The sequence below is a fragment of the Podarcis cretensis genome (assembly GCF_951804945.1).
Source record: "Podarcis cretensis genome assembly, chromosome: 3".
Classification (NCBI taxonomy): domain Eukaryota; kingdom Metazoa; phylum Chordata; class Lepidosauria; order Squamata; family Lacertidae; genus Podarcis; species Podarcis cretensis.
Window position 1 is genome coordinate 59,525,777 of NC_137172.1, and position 27,321 is coordinate 59,553,097.

At 40.6% G+C, this 27,321-nt stretch overlaps 1 protein-coding gene across 5 annotated transcripts in view; it reads right to left on the reverse strand.

The window, feature by feature from the left end:
• LOC307213538 (SAM and SH3 domain-containing protein 1-like) overlaps positions 1-27,321 on the reverse strand; it is a 529,506-nt gene that overhangs the window by 68,046 nt on the left and 434,139 nt on the right. For all 5 annotated transcript variants that reach the window (XM_079971495.1, XM_079971497.1, XM_079971498.1 and 2 more), the window contains exons 3-4: positions 1,276-1,326; positions 1,102-1,151 (exon numbers count right to left, since the gene is read on the reverse strand). In XM_079971495.1, coding sequence (XP_079827621.1) covers positions 1,102-1,151; positions 1,276-1,326 — 101 coding nt within the window. The remainder of the gene's footprint in view (positions 1-1,101; positions 1,152-1,275; positions 1,327-27,321) is intronic.

The window sequence follows — 27,321 nt, forward strand, 5'->3', positions numbered from 1 at the left end:
TAAAGGGCGAGTTGCTAAAAGGAAAGAAGGGTATCATTGTGATACTTAAAATGGGAACACTACTTCTGCAAAAAAAAAAAAAAAAGGTTTCAAAATGGACTCATCATACTGTTCAACCACCAGCAAGACACACACACACACACACACACACACACACACACACATTCCCTGGCCCAGAAATGGGCCCAAGGAGGACTTCAGACTAGAAATTACACCATCCCATACCCAGTTTTCTTTGGGATCCACATGATTTCCATCAATATCTAGATTATTCTACTACAACTTATATCAAGCATAGTATCAAAAGCACATTATTCATGTGTAGAAGGGCCTTAGCAGAAAACTACACAAGCATTTTCATTTACTTTGTATAAGGAAAAGACAAGATAAGTTCAATGGCTATAGCTAGAAGAGTAAAAGAACATTCTTTTGCAAGCAGATTTTACAAGCATGTAACTGCCTGGATTGACGAGGCAATACTGCTCATCTAGGGGAATGAGGCTAGCACCAATCAATCAAACTGTCACATTTGATGAGTGCAGGCCTAAATCATGTCTCTTTTGGCCACTCAAGTTTTCTACATGGCATCAAATGCCCATAACCTCTGGTAATTTTAAAATGACTTGCCCTCTTCAGACAATATTCTACCGTGCAGCTGCCTTAAGGACACTTCCTAAGGTTACAGGGGAAACTCATCTGTCTACCGACACAACAACTTCTGACATTTAAGGTATGAAACTCGGACCGGGCTGAGACTTATATATAAAACTCTAAAGCATGAATGAAAATGCCTAAGCAGGCATTTGCTTTGCTCTCTGTTTTTCCCTCCCTTCTTATTCGGACAGCGTAAAAGGAACATATCTTAATCCTGTCAAGTATTGTTATTTTAACGTATTTAAAACAACAACAACAAAGTGGCAGAATATAATATCAATTAGGAAAGGTAGGGAAAGAAAAAAGGACACTAGCAGACAGAGAAAGAAAAGTTTGGTAATAATTTTGTTTTAGTAACTTATTTTGTGGGATTATATAAAGAAAGTACTTTCATGTGAATTGGTAGTTCGTGTAAAATTTAATGAACAAGGAAAGAGCAAAACTTACTTTCTTTCTGTTTCTGGTGTTGATACCACACTGCTGAAGCCAAGGGATTCCTGTAAGAGAAGATTCATTGCTTTGAGTTGAGGCTGAACAATGGCAGGCTTTATTATATGACTGATGCAGAATACCAAATTGAAGGCAGAAACAAAAATAGATCATTGCAGCCATTGTGCTTACTTCAATCTGGGATCGCAGCTGTAGGGATGTGGAGCTGGCATCGGGTTTCTCCTAAAACAGAAGAGATGCCCGGTTAGGGTAACATACAGGCGTAGCAGTACTAACAAGCAAAGCAGAAGCACACAGAAAAGGAGCAAAATAAAGAAACGGTGAATGCAACTAGGATGGGGAAGTTAGGAGATAAGCAAGTTGTCTCAATCTAGATGTGTTCAGGAACTGACTGGAAATCACCAGTCCAGTACAAATACATGAACTCAGATTATTATTTTTTTAAAAAAACCATACAAGGCAAACATGTAATCTTAGTTGAAATATCACTAAACCACCACATATCATCATTTCATTAGTACTGCCAAACTCTTTTTCTTTTTAGTGTTTCCATTATCTTTTGTTTACCTTGCAATATATTATGTGGTCACTAGATGGCTCAGTGTTCTGTACACAGTACTGTAATTGCAATGAAAGATGAAGAAGTGATGTTTGACCATATTAATCTCCTTGGTATGACAACCTGCTTTAACTCTCACTATGACATGGTCCTATTCAAGCCTTATTAGTAGATATATTTACCAAAAGACACATAATTGGTTCCTTCTGTCTTTCTCCTGCTAACCTTCCTCTTCCTTCTACAATGTGAAGGCCCAGATAAGCAACACAAGACTAGTAACCACCATAAATTACGTACCCAGATCTGAACAGCTTCTGCACTTCCATAATAATTCCTTTCCCTCTGTCCTCTTCTACAACCTCAACACTTAATTAACTTCACTTCTTTTCCCACTTCCTTTCAGTTCCCAGCCAACTGCAGCTAATTCCTGTAACAATATTATCAAATGTCTATCTGGGGCCAGTTGCTAGGTTGGGGGGGGGACTTTGTGACATCAGCAACCATTACACCAATCCTGTCCTCAGCTCAGATTTTTGTATCTTGCGTTAGGTCTAAGCAGAGACTGGGAATTAGTTTAATAATGTCTTTTTCCTGTCTCATTAAGACACACAAGTAAGACAATTGTGCATCTATTGAAAAGGAATTACAATATGGTCAAGTTATTTTTCAGACATGATGCAGATGGGACATTTCCGATTTCCCAGCTATAATTAGGAGTGCAGGAGTGCCCTGTGGGGTTGAGTTTTCCTTCCTGCTCTTTCCTCTGCTCTTATGGGTAAATGACTCTTTCTCGTTCCCTTTTCAGAGCTAGCATTATGTTTTCAGATGATATAGCATTGTGTCAGCACTGATGGTAAAGCTAGACATGCTTAGATTCTGACTAGAGTTTGCAACCATGGTCAGAAGCAGGCTTCAGCTAAGCATTTACATTGCTACAGACGTAACACTGCATGGTGGCGAGCTCTAAAAAAGGAGAAGGAATCATGAACAAGAAGGGAGGAAGCAGCAGCAGCATATGAACCCATGGCCGGGGGGGGGGGGGGGGGGGGCTCTCCTTCGCTGAACCATGGGGAAGGTATCAGGAACTTCACTGGGCCAGAGTGTAATTGTAAATACCTTGACATAACACATCTTAGATATCTGGAAAATCGCAAGTGTCAAAATTCCTCAGACCGCATGTAGTAGCAAGTAGTTTATTAAGGCTGCTACACCATTCCACTGTGTATAAAACTGCACTCAATTTTGCATATTGGTTAGCTTGATTTCAATTATTTTGAAGCAAGAAAGCAAAGCAGCCTATGAAACCATCTAAGGAACTTTCACTGTCTATTTTTCTGGGTTGAAACGAGGCACGTGTAAAAACTTAGCAAAGACTGGAAGTATAACACAAAAGTAAAAGCACTAGGAAAAATAATGCTAGAGCTTCTTCGTTCTCTCCCTGTCCCCTTCTCTCCAGAGCTATTTTCCATATAAAACAAATGCACGCAGCCTCCTTTTCCTTCATTACTTTGACCAAACCAAAAGCCAAATGAGCTTTCCAGCTGGAATGGCAACCGGATCACTGCAAGGTTCTCCCCATGACAAGAAGCCCGAAACGGAAGGAAGCAACAGCGTACCTAAGGAGAAAATGGTTCATTCAGGCCAAGTTCTGCCATAGAAATGAAGAGAGAGGGAACATTTTATCCGCCACCTCACCCACAAACTGCACGCAAAGAGACAGCAGAAACTGCTATATATAAGAAGTAAATTTGTTCTCTGGCTTGTGAGAAGCAAATATTTGGCTTTGCTGTGTTTATTTGGTATTTAAAAGAAAAGGCTTGTGCTGTAAGTGCTTTACCCTAGATATGATCTTTGTAAATTCATGTTTTCCTTTCATCTCTTTTAAGGGATACTTTGGTTACCCAAGCTGACTATAAACGAGTAAGATTTACACTGCACAGTAGATTCCATTGTCAAAGGAAGGTGGAGAGAGTCCTCCCCCCACCTCAAATTATCCTAGGGAAAAGTACCAGCTGCATCCTGTGTTAACAAAATCCAGATTCTACTCTGTCTCTCTTTACTCTTGTTTATGCTGTGAGCAATCTCTCTCGTCTCTGCATCTAAAAAGCCACCCTGTTCCTTGGAACTTTTGAGGGAGCATAAGAAGTATCTTCAGTTAGAATTTCACACAACTAGCATTTCTTTGGCAAATATTCAAAGACATTCTGGAGGACTCGGATTCTAATTACAGCCAGTTTTGTTTATATTTTGAATCAGGGTACTTCGGATCTGCAGGTAAGCACCAGGCATGTATTTTGTGAACGAACATAAAACTTCACATGATGATATAAAATTAATGTATAAACAAAGGACTAGCTTCTGCCCAAAGCTTCTGAGAGCTGTCTATCTGAAGTGTAGATAATCAGACCTCTCAAATATTTTACAAATTTGGCAAAGCTTTGAAGTAAACTTTCCGTCTCAAGAGTGCAAAAAACATGGACTTCCTAATTTCCTTCATTGCAAAAATTACAGCTAAAAGAAGCCTTGAATCTTCCCTGCTAAAAGAGATGTAAACGTTTAAACATTTATTTGATTAGCTGAAGAAACAAGCAGACAATATTCTGGCTGCTGTAAAAAAAAGTCAAATAAGTCGAACTGCATGTAATGTCTGTTTACTTATTTTATTGAGCAATATCCTTTCCTTCTGCTGCAGGAATCAACAAAGTTTCGAATTACTTTGGAGAGCATCATGCAGTATACGGATTGTATGACAACAAAGCATGTGAGCTAGCAAGCAGATCGACTTTAGCAAGCCTTAACAAGAAGCATGTAAATATATTTAATAAGGGGTTATTTCTCACACTTCAAAATTTCAATTTGCATCATAGGTTCAGGTACAACTCTGATCACTCACATTTATTAAGTACATTTAAAATTACAGCTTCAAACATATGAATTTACAGCACAATCCTAACTACATCTACTCAGAAGTAGGTCCTACTGAACTGAATAGGAACTAGGTGGGACTTAAGATTTCACCCAAAGCAATGGCAGTCAGGTTTGGCAAAATAAAGGGATAATGTTTGCAAGTCATATAATACATGCAGACATATTTTTATTTGTATGCTGCCTTTCCATGATTAATGCCATGCTCAAGGTGGCTTACAACATGAAACAATGCGTAACTACAAACATAACAAAAGTAATCATAAACAATAAATAAAATATCAAAAAGGAACATGACCAAATTAAACAATTTCCACATAAGTCATAAGATCTAGAACAAAAATACAAAAAAAAAGAAAAAGAAAAAGAAAACCAGCAACAAACCCAATATCAAACTAGTGGTAGCCAACATGTTGTCTTCCAGATGTTGTTAAATCACAATTCACAAGGTCAATGGTGAGGGAGTTTTAGTTCAACAACAACTGGAGGGCACCAAGTTAGCTATGCCTGTGGCTAAGCAATAGCTTAAGCATGACATGAATAAGCCTAGGTGAGCTTCTGGCACAAACAATTCATCTTCCCTAGAGTGGCCATGAGGAGGACTCAGAAGCTTTGGGTTCTAGTTCTGAAAACCACAGCTTCTCCTGTCAGCTGAACTTTGATTTGTTTGAAACGAGCCAATTTGAGGCTATGGTTTACTTTAACACGACAGCTGAGCACGGTCAGTGAGTTACCCAAGGCTAGCTTGCAAGATTCATGGTGAAATGGAGATTTGAAGGCAGCCAAACACAGCAATCTTGCCCTCAGCAGTGCTTAACCTCGCATACATGCTATCAAGAGTTCTCCATTTATATCTAATACAGAAAAATGCAGTCCTTGAAGCAATTTTTGTGTGTGCAACCTAGGGATATTAATCTAGGAAAATCTCAGTTTAAAGAATATTTATAGCTTCATAGAGCTATAGACTGTTTGAAATGTGATTGAAATAGAACAGCTCACAGAAGACGGGCTTATTGTGAAATAAACTTATGAAATGCTTGTGGACATATAAGTAAATGAATATATTTATTCCTATATATTTTTGCCTACTGCCCTCAAACTGGGTGCTTCCTTCCCTATCCCATAGGGGCTGCTGGTCAAAGGCACAGATTCCAAAGCCCAGAATCACATTAGTGCTAGTACTCTGAGATCAAAGAAAGACAATATCAAACTATCACAAGACTATAAAGCTCCTTTTGGCTCTGTCTGTCTCAGGAGACAATGGAAAGTGTCTCTTTGAGGGTGAAGTCACACTGTTGGAGAGTTACAGCACTTGCTGTGGCTGTAGAGACCAATACAGGAGAAACATGTTTTGTAGCAGCTGGGACAGATGAAGGTGACCTGCTGTCCTGCTACAGGTGCACCATGGCATTTCTTCTCCCTGCACTCTTCCCAGTGGTCATTCCTCCTTTAGTCATTGATGTCTCCAGGCCCTGCGGTTGTCTGCAAGGGATTCCAACATGGTGGAGTTAATGTTGCCCAAATATCTTTGTAATGCAATGTTGGTTTGCCAATAGGCCTAGTGCCTGAAGCCACCTTCCATCTACCATCTTCCATTCTGTGGACATGACCAAGCTGAAATAGACAGCACATCCTTGTTTGAAACTCTGTCCTGCCATATGATACCCAAAATCTTCCTGGTGCAGCACATGTGGAAGATGTGGAAGCAGATCTAAGTTGCCCATGACTCACTTCCATAAAGCAGCATGCTCAACATGCAAGCCTGGTAGACCGTCATCTTGGTATTGACATGAACATCACATTCTCCCATACCCTTTTGGAGAGGCGAGCCTTCTTCATAGCTGTCTTGCTAATACACTAGTCCAGCTTAGCGCTGATTGAGAGGTTGCTGGTTATAAGCGGAACCCAGGTAGACAAAATTGTCTACCACCTCAAATGTGTGATCACTAATGCTGATGTGTGGGGTGCTGGCAATGTCCTGACCCAGGATGTTGGTCTTCATCAGGCTGATGGTAAGGCCGGTTTCCTTGCAGGCTTGAGCAAAACGGTTGATGAGTCCCTGCAGAGCTTCCTCAGAGTGCGCTGTCAAGGCTGCGACATCTGCAAACATCTTTTGGATAAGGACCCAACACACTTTTCTCTTGGTGCGGAAATGTGCTAGATTGAACAGGCCCCTGTCACACCTTGAATGGATGTACACACAGTCTTCAGTCAAGCTGAAGGCATAGGAGAGCAACAGGAAGAACATGCCAAAGATAATTGGGGTGAGAACACAGCCCTCACCCCAACTCTCTTTAGAGAGAGATTTAGAGATTGCACCATCAATGGAGGTTTCAGATGCACAGATGCAGCACTGGAAGTGCAAAAGGCTGCTGGCGGAGTGGACATGCATCCACTACCTGCCTACAAACACAACACTGTTGGGTGTTCTTTGCTCCCATTGCATGCTGATAGTGAAACTGGTGATATGAGATGCTTCACAAGGAACCAGCCTATGAAAATAAATAGGCTACAGTTAGAGAAATCCTAGATCCCTAGGAAGTGGAAACAGTATCCAATCTTAGTTAATAAGCATCGTAACAACAGACGAATACATGGTGCTGTTTTGATTTGTCAATTAAATTCAGCTCATGTGACAGGAGTATCTGCAAATTCTAGCACAACTGAGTGGCAACTCCATATCTGAAGATAGACCGAGGTCTCAAACAAATATCTATTAAAAAGCATATTTTAGTGTGAGTGTGACACGGGCTATCCTTTCTCTGCTCACAGCCTAGTTTGCGCTAAGGATGAAGACTACCACAGAAATCCCTGCAGGTGAGCCATAGGTTTTCTACAGGTGTTCAGTGTCACAGAACTAGTTCTTAGGCATGTCTCAGTAATAAAAACAGATGCACCAACAACAAGGCATTATACTGTGGCCACCAAAATTGAACATATAGGCATTTGGGAGAAATTAATCAGATCACTGATTTTCCAATATTTCTGTTTAGCAAGGAATGTATTTTTAAGTTTCCATTTGCAATCCGCCAAGCTGTCCTTTTCAGCCATTATAGCAGGACATGGGAAATTTTCTGCTCCATTACTCTTGCATGTAACTGCCAGAGTTTGTATGAGGAATTCTAAATGAAAACATTTTTGTTATACAGAACATGAAATGGGGCGGGGGGCTCTGAGGCAGACAAAAGAAAAAAAGGTTGTAGAAGAATGGTTAAAACTGAGTTTTATTATAAATGATTCACATTTCCCTTTGAAGAAACATTAGCCTAAATATTTTCTTAATGGCTCATAAGCATTACAGGTACTGTGTTGTAGACACTACAAGATACAGTGGAACCTTGAGTCAGTAAAAAAATCCCTTCACTATTATTATCTGGAGTGAAGAAACAGCAGGCACATTTATATATAGCAGGCATGTCCAAAGTCCGTTTCGGGGGCCTAATCCGACCCCCGTGGCAGTATATGTCCTGGGGTAAAATCCTAAAAAAAAAGCTCAACAACTTTGGTTGGCCTCATACATGCTCACGTCATCAAATCTGGCCCTCTTTGAAAAAAAGTTTGGGCACCCCTGATATATGGGGTGCTATGCCTGATAAGACAGGAAAGTTAAGGACTCACTGGGTGGCCCAGGAATAAAGATATTCATTCTTAGCACTTAAAAGTGTAAAGTAGCGCATCAATTCTAGGGAGACTGGTAGGATGAATGGAATAGTTTGTATTATTTCATGAAAAATAAATAAATCTGGTAAAATAAAATAAATAGGAATCTGAGTTTCTGTGGTAAAAGTGAAAAATTTAGGCCAAACAATAAACTCAGTATGAAATTCCAGCAAAGAAGCAATACTGTGGAATAAAACTGCATGTAAAGTAAGTGTCTGAAGAGTTTGAGCTTTGTCCTAATTGAAAGTTTGCCCGCCACACACACAAATGCAGCTAGTTCTCAATAGCTTCCATAAACTTGGGCTAGCATGTGACCTAGAGCCAGAGCTTTTTTCAGCCAGAACTCGCCAGAACTGACTTCCGGCACCTCTCAGGTGGGCAACATTGCCATTACTGTATAAGAGAACAAAGGATCTGTTCGTGGTGAGTTCCAGCATATCTTTTTCCTGGAAAAATAGCACTGCCTAGATCTGCCCCCAAGTTTTTTTATGCTCCCCACAAGACTCCAAACTGTGTGGCTATGTTTTTATTTATTTTTTTCAAAAAGGAACATTTGTTGTCACCACTAGGACAAAAACAAGATTTCTCTGGAATGAAAAGTTCTTACTAAGGCTTTTTACTGACTTATAAAGGCATCCAAGAAGAGAAGAGGAGATTTCCGACAGCCTAACTCAGACCTATAGGACTGAATCAGACACATCCTTTTCACCCCATAGACAACCAACATTTGCTTGTGCAACATCATAGCTCAGCTCTTTGACAACACTTTTGTTGTTGTTGTTTAGTCGTGTCCCACTCTTCGTGACCCCATGGACCAGAGAACGCCAGGCACTCCTGTCCTCCACTGCCCCCCGCAGCTTGGTCAGACTCATGCTGGTAACCTCGAAAACACTATCCAACCATCTCGTCCTCTGTCGCCCCCTTCTCCTTGTGCCCTCCATCTTTCCCAACATCAGGGTCTTCTCCAGGGAGTCTTCTCTTCTCGTGAGGTGGCCAAAGTCATGCTCCTATTTGCCTTATTCTTTTAAACATTCCTCATTCCCCTCCAGCCTGCTGAGTTACCCTGAGCAATACCACTGGTTGATTTAAATCCACTTGGTGTGTTTGGGGAAACAGATTAAAAATAATAATCCCTGACCAAAAGAAACAACAAAAAGGTCAAGGGGAAAACAATGAACAAAATGCTTTGCTCTCACATCTCAACAAACAATTCTAATTGTTTAACAATGTGGACAGATAAAATCAACAAATTGTTTAGAACACTGGTATCCAGAATATATTTTAAACAAGCACTCCAGCTGATCACACTTGGGTGTTTCCAGAGAGAAAAACATTTCTTGTGTTCAGGGAAGCTGCCTGCCACTTAAAAACTTGAGTATGAGAACCAGAGCATTAATGAGCATCTTTTGTGTGCTAATTCTCTATCCCACAGCATTAGCATGTATCTATTTTGACTTTGACAACGATACTTCCCAAAATTTGCATTTCTTTCTTTCATGATTGCTATTATATTTATACATCATAGTGTTTTCGTTTCATTTTATGATTTGTTAGATGCTCTTGTGAGCCCTTTCTAAAAAGAAGCATACATTTTCCATAGGAACAACAACAAAAATATATTTATTGGTGCAGGAGAACAGAAGTCATCGCTCTAAATCCTGGAGCTGACAGCACTATCTACTGTTCTCTGCAATGTCTAGAATTTCTGAGAGCTGCATCTTCAGAGTTACCTAAATCAGACTTAACACTGCAATGCTGCATGGGGGAGATATATATAAGCCTACTACATGCATTCCTGTTGGTGAACTGTTAATGGCTTGAAGCAAAGTATGAAGAATAACAACAACACACAAAATGGTTAATCTTTGTTTACAAAATTTAGCAGCGGTAGCTGTACCAAAATGACAACTCATGCCTACAAGCAAGTCTGCAGGTATAAATTAAAAAAGCAAATGCTTCAAAATGTGCAATTAGCAACTTTTACAACTAGACAGTCTTGTCATCCAGCTGTTGGGACTGTGATTTTTTCCCTGAAGATCAACCATAATGACAGAAAGAAACAAATGTCTTTAAAATGTGAGTTTAAGAGGAGCTATGAAACTGCTTTTGTCCTGGAAGAACTGGGCAGTAATAAAGTCATTTTATATTTCAGTGAAATATAAAAATGAAATCTCCCTATTTCCTCATTTTTCCATCTATTAGAATATAAGCTTACAGGGAGGGATTGTCATTATATTTTCTCTCTCCACTACTGGCCACATTCGCCCATAGCCAATGTGTGCGGTTTGTTTAAATGTGATAAACGTGTACGGCTTGTTTAAACCAGGGCAGCCAACGTGGAACCCTCCAGATGTTTTGGACTGAAGTCCCCATCATTCTCAACCATTGGCCATGCTGGCTGGGCCTGCTCAGAGTTGTAGTCCATTCTATTGAGGTGTGTGGCTCTGTTAGTGTGGGTGGGTGGGTGTCATAAGACTGGACCTTGGTTTAAATAAACCACACACTTTGGCTTAGCAGTCAGTGCTAGCGCAGCTTCTTTTTCAATAAAAACAACAGCAGAAAAAAGTGAGGATTGTGCCTAAAGCCCAAACTGAGTATAGTCCAGACACACTGGGTTCAATGATGGGTGGGATTGCCAAAATCTTTTTACCCAGACAACTGCCCCCTTTCTGATTTTTTTTTTGAATATTGCCAAGCACATAAAGCTGAATGCGCACAAGTTCAATGCACACAAATTGCGGTCTTACTGTAATCAAATAACTGGAGATAATCTGTATTCTGCTACATAGCTTATCACTACTTCACAGCTTCTCAAAGGTATTTTCCCCACAGAGTTTTGCTGTAGCAAAAAATAAAGAATTCTTTCTGGCCTACAATAGCCACCACACATAGATAAAGCCTCTGTGATCTCAGTAGGGTATCATCCCTCCCTCCTACCAGAGTGAAGTCACATTGATCTTGTTATCTTTTGAGGCTGAACATGTCAGAATTGAAAAAGACAATAGTAGTTACCTACTATTGGGAACAGTTTTGAGGAACAATAGATTTCAGAACAGTTACCTACATTTTGTGGGGTGGAGGCATGCTGGACAAGAAAAGGTGCTTTATAACTCATAGGACTATAACTTGTGTTAGAATGCAAAACATCCTAACTTCCTCCTATATAATTAACTGCATGCTCTTTCCTAATAGTAAATGCCTGCAGATGTGTTTTAACTTTTTTCTGATTTGGCACATTGCAACAGACATGAATCCTACCTGTAGGATAACAAATGACAATGACACCCAAGCACCTTTGGTAACATGAAACTTTTATTCATAAGTATCTTACTGACCCAGGAATAGAGGACTGTCAACTACGTTTGCAGTCTGTACAGGTCAAGCATCAACTCATCTTCATCTCAAACTTCCAATTAACTTACATTAGTGTATCTCAAGTTATTTGGGCAGCATGAAGGAAACTATATCCCCTGAATAGAATAGTACCCAGTCAACTCTCACATTTCAAATTAATTAAGTTTATTAAAGCATAGATTTTTTGTTTTGTTTTATGCTACCTGAATCAGTAAGGTCATAAGTGGTGAGCTGACTGGAAACAAGTGCAAACCACAGGAAGAAAAACACAATTCCTAGTTAGCCATCAATAAGGTGAAAATTCCCTGTCGGCCACATGTTAAAAGGGAGTTGGCACAGAGGGCTTCTAACTATTCTAGCCAAGGGTATGGGAATCTTAAAAGTAACAGGCATGCTAGCTTCAGGTCTCTGCCACACTGACATTCACAAAGATTGACTGACATTCACCTACACAGACTAGAAAATCCACTCAGTTTCAGAATGGCTATCTTCCATTTTTCTAACCCCCGTTATTTCAGAAATTGTAGATAGTCAAAGTATGCTTCTTTAATGTATAAGGAAATATTTTAAGCTTAGAAATTTCAAAAGTAGTAGCAAAAAAGAAAGAAAAATGGTATGATCCTCACACAGATTTGCATAGGCTTAAAAGGTTCCCATTTCAACGGCATTCATCTGCATAAAGGCAAGACACCAGAGCAATTCAGGCAATCTGAGCACCTCCTACCTACCCAACCAGACCTCTCCCAAAAGATCATGCCTACATCACAAGAATCTGAATTAAATTATTTTGGAGGAAATACTGCAGTCATAAAAATTCATTTAACATAATCAAACTGATTTCACATTCCAAGCCTCATTATTTGGGTTTTCCTGTTATCAGCCGTATTCTTTTGTCATCCATGAGATACTGCTAGCTTGTGAAACCACTTTAGCAAAACACGATAGTGTGTGTTTTATAACTCCAAGGACAAAGGCTTGTAATTCATTTGCTACCTGCATCTCTGACAAAGCCTTGAATTCTTTGCATAGAATTCAGACGCTATGACTAGTTGGGATACCAAAATATGTGGAGTTATCTCAAGTTAATCACTCCCACTCTAAAACTCTCTGGTGGCTTTGCAAGATATCTGCTATAAAAATGTTAAAACACTGCATGCCTTGCTTGCTTGTTGGTAAATGGATCTGCTTTCCTTGCACGTCTTCTGTTTCAACAACACTGCTGAATGCTCCATTTTTTGGCTAACCCTTTCTGTCATCTCAAATCTTGTAGATGGAAATCAGCATAGCATTTTGTGTTCACTGAAACCCAAGTGCTGCACTCGCCTTTAGAATGCTACTTTCTTTATTCTAGTTTTGCAACTCATCCCTTCATGAATTTCTTCTGCTTTTATCATTATTGTAATAGTGTTAGAAAATTTGAGTAGCACTGTGCTTGTGCTTCCACATTACAGTAGCAAGAGTCCTGGGGGCAGACTATCAATTTTCTTTTCAACTTCATTTTGCTTTCTCTCATTGTCCTGTTTCCTTCCTGCCCCTTCCTTGCCTATTCCTTCTGCAGCTGGGGATCACCTATTAAGCTAAGGCTGTCATCTTATGCAAACCTACTAAGTGACAGTAAATACCAGTGAAAACAGGGGTTACTTTAAGAAAACATGCACAGACCTACTGCATGTATGGTGTTAGTTTTCTCTTAGTATCTGAAGTTTACAGCTCTAGTGCCAATATAATGCTAGCTTCCTGCAAACTACAGTATAGTCCTCCAACAAATACAGCCTAAGAAGAAAAACAAAGACTGCCTCTTCTCTGGCATCCAGTCCCACTCCCTCCCATCCCCAAGTACTGACCTGATTCAAAGGCAACAGCAGAAGACAAAGTTTCTTTCTCTCAGCATGAGGTATGTCCCCTGATATAAATTCAGACACATCACGCTCCTTTCTAGCCTTGCTCTTTGGTCTGCTGAAGCTGTTAGCAGCAGCAAATATTGGGTGGGAGAACAAAGACTTAAGTTGGTATTATCTGTTAGATAAAAGCATCTGGGTGAAAGGGGACATAGATTTTTTATATATTCGGTTTCACACTGTGTTGTCTGCCAAAGTCAAAGCATTCCAGAATATGTTTGTTCATTTGTTTATGTCATTTATAATTCACCCTTCACCTGAAGGTCCCAGGAGGTTAGAGAATACATAATATAATATTTTAGCTGCAGTTCATTCATTTTCAGCTTTGCATTCTTGTTATTAAAAAAGCACTTCTAGACATTCTGTTGTTGTGCCTATAACCTAGGTTTAAGGTGCCATTTCGCTCCCAGATTTCATATCTCAGTTGCTAACAAATGTAACAATAAAAAGCTAAAACAAAGTATTTCATCATCAGTATAGTTCGTCGTAAAATCACAACACAGTAAAACAACAAAGCAGCCACAGCAAAGGCATTCTTGGTACTTAATACACCCCACCCTGAAGGCCTGGACAGAGGTGCATTTTCACCTCCGGACAAAAAGAAAACAGTTGAAGAGAGACACACCTTAGAGGGGAGGTCATGCTATGGGCATGGAGTTGCTACAGAGAAAAGCCTTCCGTGAATCCCCTTGCCATGGACCCCAATTCATTCATTTAGTCATGAATATCCCATAAAATAGGCTGAAGCAATTTTATAGTAAAAACATAAACAATAAAACAATTCAACATATACAAACAGTTTTTAAATTTCCCATATATAACAACAGCTAAAAACAATGGCTATATCCTAGACAAAGAATAGGTACAGGCACCACAGGTTCTTAAAAAACAGGCAGGTTGGCATGCCTTCTCTGTCATCTACTAGAAATGACACAGAAAGTTATCAATCGCTGTTGCCCCACCCACCTAAAAAATATTGGCTTTGTAGAGAACATCATGACTGAAGTGTGTTGAGGTTATCCAGTGCATAAGAATGCACACACACATCCTTGATACTTTAAATGCAATCTAATAGCAGATAACTTGGGGGGAAATACCACTGAGCCTAAAAAGGGGGGGGGGTATCTTATGTACAGTAATCCCTTGGAGGAAGCCCCACTGAGCTCAATAGAGCTTACTTCTAAGTGGATATGTATGGGATTGCACAGCCAGGCTCTCTAGTAAAAACAGATAAGCAGATGTATCTGTTTATAATAGGGTTAAAGTAGTAGAATGCTCTACCATATATATTTCCTGAGTGGGCCAAGAAAAACTTTTTTTGAAAAGAAGAAGTAATTTTGGCTGGCAAAATTAATGTATGTCACATATTCAGTATTCTAAGAGTTATCGATTGCTGTCCAGGAAGGAGGATCCACAGTTTTCCTTATCAGTTTTATAACTATTTCTCTGTATCCTGCGGTCTTCCAATCTGCAATAATGTTTGATATAATGCTTTGCCAAGCATTTGGCATACCTAACAAAACATACAAACCAAAGTCCATTTAATTTTTTTTTTTTTTTTTGCTCTAGGCCACCCCTTCCAAGCTCTCACACACGCACACCCCAAAAAGAAATAGAGAGCAGAATCAGAAGTAGTAACAAAAATTAATCTGGCATCTGTTCACTGGTTAATTTACTTTGAGCAATTGTATTATCTTACAACCAAAGGCATCAACCATTGACTTAGTTCAGGATGTAAGTCAATCCCCAAACTTAACAGCCACCCAAATCTTCTGATTCTGGGAGGGATTGGGTGGGTGGAGAAAAAATGGTCACCTGCTGTTGGAGAGAATGCTTTTTTTTAAATGCATTTTAGGACCAAGGCATCAAGCCAATAACTAAATTCTTAAGAGCAGGGCTGTCCTTAAACCAACCCAATTACCCCAAAACTGAGAAAGAAACATGCTACCCTAGCTTTTGACATGGTGGTTGCAAATAAAACAAAGTACTCACAATACTCTGATAGGATTCACTATGGTTTCTCAAAAGGCATTTTCACACTCAGAAGTAAAATCTCGAGAACAGAGTGGAATACTGTATCAGTTGCCACAGCACTTCCTCAAACAAATTAAACCATCTTTCTGAAACATTGTAATCTAGCACTATACAGATACATCTATGTTAAATCTAAATTTAATCCAATACCTTCTTAATTCATTGTCTTTATTTGTAACGTGCTTCAGCTACCTTTTCTACTAAGATTATATCCAAGGTGACGTAATTGTGGTCAGCCATAATTAGACCTTTCAACTTGCAATATGACCTCTGCATCCTGTTGCGAGGAGAAACAGCACTGAACCAAAAGAAATATGGACACTACAACACCTAACAATAGGTATTCATCTGTCCTGGCTGATGTGTTTTAAAAGCCACAGTGGCAATCCATTCTTTTTGTCTCCCCCTACATATAAGCAGCGATGCTGATAAAATGCAGACTGACAAGAGAGAAAGGTCTGATGAATTAGCACATTTCAAAGAAGTTTCACATCAGGCTCTGTGAACAGCAATCTCCACAATTATTTACACTGAAATCACTTAAACAACATTCATTCCTACTTGTGCTTCTATGAAAATTTTAAAAATAGAAAAAAGCTTACTCAAAACAGAGGTGCTAACAATCAGTTTTGTATATCCAGGCCTACTTTAAATGGCATTATTTTGCTGACAACTAATGCTGGCCATCACCCATATAATAGGGTGATGAAGACAGAAACACCGGATTTATGTGATCTGGGCTCTCTGAAACCAGTAGTCAGCAAAGGCCAAACAGATGCAATCTAGCTGTCTCTTGCTGAGTAAGGAAGATTGGTGAGCCAATGCTATGTTTCTGTTGCATCTTTGTCTTTAATTTTCTTGGAAAATTAACAGTTTTGCAGGTAACAAATGGAGGAGAAAAAACCCCACGAAAAGCAGCACATTTTGCCAACACATAATTTCTCCCAAGAAACGCTTGTATAATTTGTGTTCATACAGAAAGCACAAATAAAATGAAGTAAAAGTTTTCCTCATTTTATTTCTCATCAGCAAAATTTCAGGTAAAAAATATTTATAAACTTTAGAGTGGAACATTTAAGCATCGTTACTTTAACTGGGAAGCTGGTGTGGTTGGTACCCGAGAGTTCAAATTTTACCTTTTCCACAAACACACTAGTGTCCAGAGAAGCGGACACGGAGCAATGGTTCCAAACTACAAGAAAAAAGATTCCACCTAAACATTAGGAAGAACTTCCTGACAGTAAGAGCTGTTTGACAGTGGAATTTGCTGCCAAGGAGTGTGGTGGAGTCTCCTTCTTTGGAGGTCTTTAAGCAGAGGCTTGACAACCATATGTCAGGAGTGCTCTGATGGTGTTTCCTGCTTGGCAGGGGGTTGGACTCGATGGCCCTTGTGGTCTCTTCCAACTCTATGATTCTATGATTCTAGTGTTCAGTCTTAAGCTTACTGTCTTAAGCCCACTGAATTCAATGGGACTTAGTTCTGAGTAACATGCTATAGATTGGCCTTCTTATAGGACCCTTTACTATTTTCCCATAGAATGGGAAATGATAATTTAGCAGAGAAAATGGGAATTTTGATACTAGTCGGACTCCATCTCCCATCAGCTCCAACCAACATGGCCAATGATCAGGGCCGTTTTAAGCATATCTGGCGCCGTGGTGCAATGCTCCCTCCGGCGCTGCCCCCCCCCCCCATTTCCCAGAGTTGTCCACCTTTTTTTAGGGAGGACGGTACTGCTGGCGGGGCAGGAGGAGGCAAGCAGCGATTAGAGGGTGGCTCCTCCGATGGGGAAGAGGCAGAGGCTGGCCGCGACGCCTCCCGGCTCAGCTGGCCGCTTCGTGCCGTGGTGGCCACGGCAGACGGAGGCTCCGTGCGTGGCGCTGCTTTGGCGCGATATGGCGGAGGTGGGAGGGGGCAGTGAGCTGATGCTGGGAGGTGCCGCGTCCAGCCTCCTCCTCTTCCCTGGCGTCCTCCAGAACTTGGCGCCCTGTACCTCTAGCCTCTATGGGTAAGACGGCCCTGCCAATGATCAAGGCTGATGGAAGCTGTACTCCAACAACATTTGGAGGGCTGCAGTGTCTCTGTCCTTGGAAATTTAGCATAATGTGCATCTCCACCCTCATCGTTCAGCCCATTCAGCTCCAAGGGCCTTCTGGCAGTTTCCTCATTGCAAGAAGTGAAGTTACAGGGAACCAGGCAGAGGGCCTTCCTGGTAGGGGCACCCATCCTGTAGAACACCCTCCCTTTAGATGTCAAAGAGATAAACAATTATACGACTCTCCACAGACATGTAAAGGCAGCCCTGCACCAGGAAGCTTTTAATGCCTGATGTTTTGTTGTGTTCTTTTACATACTGTTGGACGCTGCGCAGAGTGGCTGGGGCAACTGAGTCAAATGAGCAGAGTACAAGAAATAAATTATTATTATTATTATTATTATTATTATTATTATTATTATTATACCTCCATTTTCAAGTAACTATAATTTGTCATTATTTCCAAACCTAGACAATCTGTGGTTAGTTACCTCCAAGGGTCTTCTGGCGGTTCCCTCACTGCCTTTCAAGTAAAGGTGTTTAATACTGAAAGATCTATTTGGGAAAACTCAGAAAAAACTTTGAAAGGTAAATGCCACGAGCCAGAAAAGAAACTATGGGAAACGATTTGAATATATCTTTCTTTCTTTTTAAAGGAATAACTGAAGTGTCTTTCATTTCTCAGCTAAACTTAAAAAAACAATGGTTTCAAAAGTTAGGGTACACACAGTGAGACTCTGAATTCCCACACCTACCACCGAACAGCAGGCACTCAAACTATTAGACAAAATGCTTTTGGAACTCATAGGAGCCTGGGGAGCTGCTGTTAAAAAGAAAACAATGAGTTAAAATGCCCACAGAAGGTTCACAAGTCTTTGCATGTCCTTAAATGGGCTCTCAGGATTGCAAGTCCAGTGGCTGCTGGAAATTATATTTGCAGCTGGTAAGGTGGGGGGAAGCAAACACCACAGAATCATCTGCTTCTTAGTTCACAGAACAGTTGAGTGTTTTAGTCAACATTTGAAAAACGAATTTAGTACATTCTACAAAAACAAAAAAGAAATGACAAAAAATGATATGATGAATAAAACAACTCTTTCATTTAGCCACATTGTCTATGTGACATACACTTTCCTGAACCAATTCTATGTAACTTTAAACCTCAGTGATGGAAACATTTGTGCTACAGCCCTAAAAGGACATGTAAATGGGCGGCTTCTTGTCACCTCAGAGACAAAACAATCTTGCTCGGGACTTATCAAAAACTATCAAACAAAGCAAAGTCTGAAACTTCCTAGAAACAGTTTATCTTCATTTTCTACTGGTAATTTTCAGTGTATTTTGGTCAGAGATCACATGCACCTTGATTGGATCTTCAGTGTAATGACCTTGCTTGCTGGAAACTCTATGGCATTAGGGAATTGCTGAGACCAGGAAGAGGATTAAACACAAAATTCTGCTAACTAATTTCCCCTCCAGTCAGTGTTAGAAACTGAGATATGAAAGCTAGGAGCTAAATGGCACCTTAAACCTAGGTTACAGGCGCAACAATGGAATGTATAGGCGTGCTTTTTTATTAACAAGAATGCAAAGCTGAAAATGAATGAACTGCAGCTAAAAGATTATGTTCATTTTACACATGGTCTAGTCCTTCCCTTGCTCACCCCCCTAATATTATTAAGAGGGTCTCTTCTCCAGTCTTCAGAGAGTAGCTGGAAGTGGGGAGGCAGAAAAAGGTCCTCCCTTCCTTCCACTCTGCGGTTTTAATCTGAAATCTTAGGCGCGGTACTGCGCCCAGAGCTCAGAAACTGCTCACACTAATGAAATTCCCTGTCGCAAAATGTGCCTAGAACAATGGGAGTTTCGAACACTGGCTCCAGTGCACAACTGCCTCCCTTGTAGAAAATTAATTCATGAAGCGACTACACAGCAATATTTTGTAGTTTTGTGTTTAAACTGTGACAATACTGCTTGACTAATACTTAGATTTAGGGCTTAAAAGCAGTTGTATCCAGTAATAAATGTTTGAGTAAATTGCTGATATGGATTCATTAAACATTTTACAAGAGGACAGTAAAACAGTTAGTATGGCATTAACAAATTCAATGTGATAATGATTTTATATATATATCTCATTTGTGCCCTGCTCAGAAAATATTTCAAATTAATTATTAAAAGAAAGCATTATTTAAAAAGAATGAAAAAAAATAGAGCAACCAAAAATTTATTCTTTGCATTCCCTTTTCCATAGCAATGTTCAAAGAAATGTATACTTCAACAACAGTATTACTAAAGACATTCTGACAGTTCTGACACCACCTTCAAGATTTTGATGCCTTAATTCAAAGTGTGCCATTTCTTCAGCAAAAAACCATGAGACAAGATAATACTTGTCTGGGTAGCATTCCATTTAATTTTTGCATTGTTTTTGCATGAATGCATACATGCATAAACAGGGCTATCGCCCAATTCTCCCTATTTCTTTAAAGAGCTCTGTAATAGGCAAATTCTCATCATTATGCTGCGTACTGCAATACCCTCCTGTCTCTTTTGGCATGGACAATCTGAGGTCAATATATTTATAAGCTTTGTTAACTACTAACCACTATGGTGCAGGGCTGTGAAAGACTTGAGGAACAGTCTTGTTGCCTTTAATTCAGTGTCATGCTGTAAAATATTAGTGGCTCCTATCCATCCTCTTACTAAATCTAGGCTCTCATCCAGCCCACCACCAAATTCAAGTACTGTCCAGGTCAGGCATAGGCAAACTCGGCCCTCCAGATGTTTTGGGACTACAATTCCCATCATCCCTGACCACTGGTCCTGTTAGCTGGGGATCATTGGAGTTGTAGTCCCAAAACATCTGGTGGGCCAAGTTTGCCTATGCCTGGTCCAGGACCTGCAATTCCACACCTGGTTCATGATGTAAATTAGAGATTTGGATTATCCACATAATGGTGACACCTCCCCTCCCCAACTATTCCCAATGGCTTCATAAAGATGTTAAAGAACCCTGCAGAAAAGAACGAACCCTGGACCACCCACAGGACCAAATTACAGTTACCCAATGCCATTTTAGGAAACTAGGCCCGTAGGTAGGACTGGGGAAAATGTAACACAGGGTCTCATACTCCCAACACATAGAGTTGGGTCTAGTAGAATACCATGACAAATGGTATCAAAAGCCACTGAAAGATCAAGGAGAAATAGAAGGGTTACACTCCACCTGTCCCTCTCCCAATAATTCAGTGGCGTAGCGTGGGTTGTCAGCACCCAGGGCAAGGCAAGTAATTTGCGCCCCCTAACCCATGGATTTGCGCCCCCTAACCCTAACCCCCAGATGTTGCGCCCGGTGCGGCTGCCCCCCCCTGCACCCCCCACGCTACGCCACTGCAATAATTATCTCGTCCCCAGCACTGAAGAGGTAATTCAAAAGCAACAGTGTCAACAGCATGACACACGTTCCCATTCCCCAGCAAGTTCCATTCCCCAGCTCTAGCCATTGGAAAATCCCCCACAGCATTCATGAATCTCCGAGGTACCATAAATCTCATGGGGCAGGTAATATAGGTGGAAACAGTTCATGCCACACCTAACCTCAGCAGGAAATTCTGATCAGGGTTATTGCACTATCCCTACTTGCAGACCATCCTTCTTATGCTGAGGCAAAGACTGCAATGAGGATATGCCTTGCCCAGTGTATGAGGACAAAGACACACTGAGACATGAAGTTCTAAGCCGATTCATTCAAGGCAGCCTCAGTGTGACTGCTGAAATCCCATGACACAACATTTTAGGATTTACCAATCCCACCTCTGAGACCAGCTCTTCCAACACAGTCAAAGAGGCTTCTGGGTGGGATACCTTCCTGTCCTCTAGCTTGTGTTGATGCTCAACCAAGAACTCGGAGGGGGCACAACTGGGTTAAGTCAACCCTGCTCACTTGGCCGCTCAAATAATACATGTTAGCCAAATTTCAGTGGTGCCCTGTGTGACATGAAAATTCCCTCTGCCTTCTGTTCTAAGTCATTGTTGTGGCATCCCCTGTGGCGCACTCTCAACCCAGTGCACAATGCAGGCGAACCAGTCATGCTCCTCTAAATCCACCTCTGTGTTAGCTCCCCCCACCCATCTTTGATCAAGTTATGAATGAGTGTACCTTACTATGAACCAATCTGGAGTTAAGCAACAGGCCACCAGGCCAGAGGGCACAGTGGCAGAGCTACCAGGGACCCAAAAGGAAAAAGTGGAGGGAATTGTTTTATATATGTATGTAAAGAAGGACCTAGAGGAGCACATTTTCTATGGGCCTTTTTTAGAAACAACAACAACAACAACAACAACAACAACAACAACAACAACTCATTTTGGGCATTCCTGTCCCAAGTGATGCCTTTTAAACACACACACACACACACACACACACACACACACACACAAATATTATAAAGCAAATGATCACAGAATTCTTTGTTTACAAGCTATTTTGCAGTAATTAAGACCTTGCATAATACTGAAAAATGACAAACCATGAAGAGATCAAAGCACTGTAAATGGTATGGCACCATAACTGAAACCACAAAGGGTATGTGGAGCAGATAAAATCCCTTTGAGTTCAGTTTTAAACCAACTGTCCTCTGCAGATTGGTGTGTGTATGCATGCTGGAGAACAACATATTTTTGCTTTTAAAAACCATAACTGAAAACCCATCCAGATGTTCAGAAATATTTCATAGTGGGTTGTAAATCCACTGTGGAACCTGCACTTAATTACTATCCATATGCTTTCTTCATGGCCCCAATACTGTAACTGTACTAGAACTACATATGATCCTCATGGACTTCTTTCAAGCCGCATTCTTCAAATGGATTAGCATATCATCCAATGCCTAAAACACACAATAGTAAGCAAGGTGTGGGGCGGACATTTTAAATGCATAAAACACATTTGTAAGATACTGCTGGTGCCAATATAGTGACTAAACCAGCCTTCACCAGCCTGGTGTCCTCCATAACTTTTGGACTAAAACTGGGACTGTCTTGGGCTGGTAGGAGTTGTACTTCAAAACATCTGTAGGGCACCAGATTGGTAAAAGCTGGATTAAAATACTAACAGAATAATGCAAAGCATGTCTATTCAGAAGCAAGCCCATAAGTAAGTATGGCGGACACTCAGGCAAACATGTATAGGATTACAGCCTTAGTTAACAAATGCACAAACCTATCTTAGAGGGAGTCATTACCTTGTTTCAATACAAAGTTTCTTGAAAGACAGTGGCATGTGAGGTTTCTACTCTATTTGTGAGCAAATATATTTGGCAGCAGCCTCAGAATGTCATGACAGAAGCATACTAAACTATGGTTTTTTGCTTTTGTATTTCAGCATATATTCTGCATATCACATTTTGGAATACTTTTTTTCTTTGTGGGGGGTTTTTTTGTATATGGATGATACATTCTGAAGAAGACTAGCATCTACTAATGAACCATGTGTGCTGGTATACCTCCTACCAAACAAGCGTATAATATTTACAACAGCAGCCCTAATATCACAATGTCTTTATGTCCTGGTATATCATCTATTAGGACTATTTGCTAACAGTCTTGAGTCATAGGATTGGGGCCATAATTATGATAACCACAATTATACCCAGATCTCATTTCCTACAAAGCATATAATTTGTGCAGAACTGTCACTGCCACTAACATAAACTGTACGGTAATGTCTATGCTGTAGAGATTCTACCTTGTGTTATCTGTAACCACAATAAAACATTGTGGAATCAGATGCTAGTTGGCCACTGGCAGTGATGGATGAGACAGCACAGCACAACTTGCTCTTTCACAGCTATATTTCCTCCTCAGTGTTCTGATGATAGCAGTACAAACTTTTTGTCAGTGAAGTGCATGGATGCAGTTCCAAATTTAGAAGGGAAACAGATAGGATCACTAACAAGGTGTCATCTTTACAATGTCAATTTGCTGGCCAAAACATTATTTTAAGCAGATGTCCGTCTAAATTCCATCAATGACATCCCATTTACAGGCTCAACAACTCACGATATATTTGTGATTGCAAAACTACCACATGAACACACCAAACTTTTGAACATGTAGAGGACTCCTGGGTGTTCATTAATTCTGAATTGTTCCACAGACCAGCGTAGTATTCAAGCAAGATTCCAGCTTTTAAAATCAATGACTTTTGTTATAAATTATCAGTATCTACAATTTCACTGAAGTAAAATTAGAAGTGCGATTATAACCATTGGTCATGCAGTCTGGGACTGATGGGAGCTGTACTCCAGTAACATCTTGAGTACCACAGGATTTCCATCCCTGAAGTATGGCGACAGAGCTACTTGCTGTCTGTTACGCAGGTTTCAAAGGCAAAAGAGCCCTGCCAGGAAAAGTTCAGTGATGGATTTTATGGAGCCATGGTTGAGGAAGAGGTCAACTGGCCCCCAAGCAGGGAAGCTGGCCCTTATGATTGTTGGAAGAGATGGAGGAATGAAGAAGTTTTCTCCACTGGGGTTAGACAAACCATAAAACCAGGTAGATTGAGTGAACACAGAGAATGATGTTGAGGAATTGTGAGATTCAGTGATGGGGACAGGGTGCAGAAACCGTTTTAGAATATTGCAGTAATAGTCACAGATCGCCAGGTACAGGGGAAATGTATTTAATTATTTAAAGCACACCACTGTGTGTATGGAAATATGCCAGATGTCCTTCCTCTCAAACCACTTTTCATCCTTTCCTCTTGCAAGGATGAGCCACAAAATCATCTGCAGTTCAGACTTGCATTTACTCGTGTCTTTTTAACACACCTTATAGTTCCACACCTTTGATGTGAACTAATCCAACACACATGACTTTTTCCAAACCACCTTTGTCAGCTGTGTAATGATGAGCGCCAAATTAGGCCCATCTGTTTAAATGGAAGGGAGTTCTCCTCCTATAAACTATGCTTCATTAACTGGCAAAGAAACTGCCAGAAGCTGCCTTCCAAAATTCCTGAGTGGCTGGCAAAAGATTTCATTACTCTCAGTTGTTATCTGGATTAGTCAATGTCCTGCAGTTTGGAGGATAAAATGGTACTGTGGAACTGCTCCACTATCCCATTCAATCTACCCTGTCATGAAAGAGGTTCTGAACTCTGCACATTATGAGTTCTTAAATGCTGTATGGGGTATATTTCAGTGTTAACCTATAATTTAACACTGGAGCTTAAAACACTTTCCTTGGGCAATTGTTGGACAGCCTTGATGTGAAAATTAAGGATGTTAACAATCCTAAAATTAACAAAAGATCTCAATATTTTGAATAAAGTATAAAATAGCTTTATAAAGCAGTTTAGCCACAGTAACAATTGGAAATACTTTGGATATTCTATGCAGAAGACAGAAATCTTGGATTAAAGAAAATTGAGCATATGGGATGTATTCAACATTAGTCCTACTTAGAGTAGACCAATTTAAATTAATGGGCATGAACAACTCATGTTTATTAATTTCAATGGGTCTTCTTGAAATAGGGATTTATTTGGAGGCAACCCTGTGAAGACTCATAGCCATGGCAGTGAATATAGAGAGCCGTATCTCTAGCAGGCTACTATAAACTTGGGATTTGTTCTACCAATATCAAGTTAACAAAATATATGAACTACTATTATCATTCATTATTAATTCAATTTATATCTTGCCTTTCTTCCATGAAGTTTAAGGTAGGTTACATAGGTCCCCAGGCAGAAAAGCATCCAGACATTGACCAAAATTCAAACATACTTGGCTTCAGCAAAGTTGTTGAATCGTGTGTGTTCAGACCAGGTCTCATCACTTGCCTACTTCCTTGTCTAGCAAGGATCAAACCATTCCTTCCTTGTTTTGTCAATGTCTTGGTAATAGAAGAAATGAAATTAAATCCTTGAAAAGCCCCTGGTCAGAATTGTGCAGCCTGGAACATGTGTGCCAAGAGCCACATGCAAGTGGCAAAAAAGAGGAAATCTGCATTTTAAAAAAATTCCCTGGGTTTTCCACAATTACTACAGAGACTGAGAGAAATCCAAGATTGCGGGGAAACTCATAAAGGAAGAGACAGCAGCCAAGGGAAAACAAATGCATGTTAAGTTTTTTTTATGTCAGTTCTAGTCTTGGTAGTGCCCTTTGTGAAGCGAGAATATGTCCACGTAAGGCCTCTGTAACCACATAAAAGTTTCTGAGGGCACGCTCTCGCCTTGTGCAGGAAGGGGCATCTGCCAAGTCAAAAGCAATTATTTCTTTTACATGCTTTGGGCCGGGACAGCATGGTTCCCTGTGTGAACTTGCACATGGAGCACTGTTAGTCCTTGCCAAAAACAGAGCACCAGAAATTCAAATGAAACTTCCCAAGTGACAGCATGCCCCAGACAACTCTAGAACAATACAAACAATTGTAGATAGGCAAGCTTCCTCCTACTTGTCTTGTGTTGTACTGGCTTGGAAATGAGCAGGGTTATTTCTGGGGGCACAGGGAAATTGCTTATTTTCTGAACCAATCAGACTTTCAAAAGAAGCAGCAGCAGCCAAGCCCTTTCTCCTCAAAAGATCCTCTCCTTAAAGATTAACTGGGCACAAGGAGAAGGGGACGACAGAGGACGAGATGGTTGGACAGTGTTCTCGAAGCTATCAGCATGAGTTTAACCAAACCGTGGGAGGCAGTGGAAGACAGGAGTGCCTGGCGTGCTCTGGTCCATGGGGTCACGAAGAGTCGGACACGCCTAAACGACTAAACAACAACAACAGCCACTGGTGGTGTGAGCAGCAGCAGCAGCAGCAGCAGCAGCACTACATTAGGAGAAGGAGATGGGGAGGAATGGCTCCTCTTTCTGATTCCCTGGCATTTTGCATATCAGGATGAAAGCCCTGGTGGCCCGTGGAAGATGCAGCTCACCCCACATCTCACAAGTACCACTGAGCCTTTCATCCTAATAGGCCACCAAAAAGAGAGAAGAGATCTCCCCCAAGACCACCACTGATTAGTAAAGCGAGGTTGATCATCACAGCTTGGACAGTGAAACTGAGCCCTAGCTCAGTACCACATTTACAGAATACCAGGACTAAATCAATGGAGAAGTGGTATTATGCAGCATGGAAAGGTGTTTGTTTTAGAAAGGGGTCCTTCCTAGACTTTTCAACCCTATGATGCTTAGCTGGTCAGAACTGTGCAGCCTAGAACACGTGTGTCGAGAGTCACATGTGCCCTGCTGAGCCACAGTCTCCCTCCATCATGTATAAGACATGACTGACTTAGTCGTACATTTTCCCAAAGAGTTGGCATAATCCTCACTATTGTGTGAGAGGCAACAAAGAATTTAGTTTGTCTAAGAGGAGAAAATAGCTAAGGTCAGCCCGACTTGCACGCATCTTGCATTTTTTATTGTGTCAATCTCTGAAAGTAAATTTGTGTAACCAGATAATGACCAATAATGTAGTGACTCAAAGAACAATAAAAGACTGTCATATGCCTCATGACTCACAACAATGGTGTACTCTCTTGCACAGCCGCAAAAAATAATTAAGATATTCAATTTAGAAGAGTTAAGTCATGCTATGTGCTTTAACCCCATGTGGCTTTTGAAATCACAAACACACATCAACCAGCACTGTGACTTTGATAAGCATGGCTTCAACACTAATCTTCCTGCCCAACAACCACAACAACTAGGTAACACAGGAAGCTGCCATATATAGAGTCACAGACTGGTTCTTCT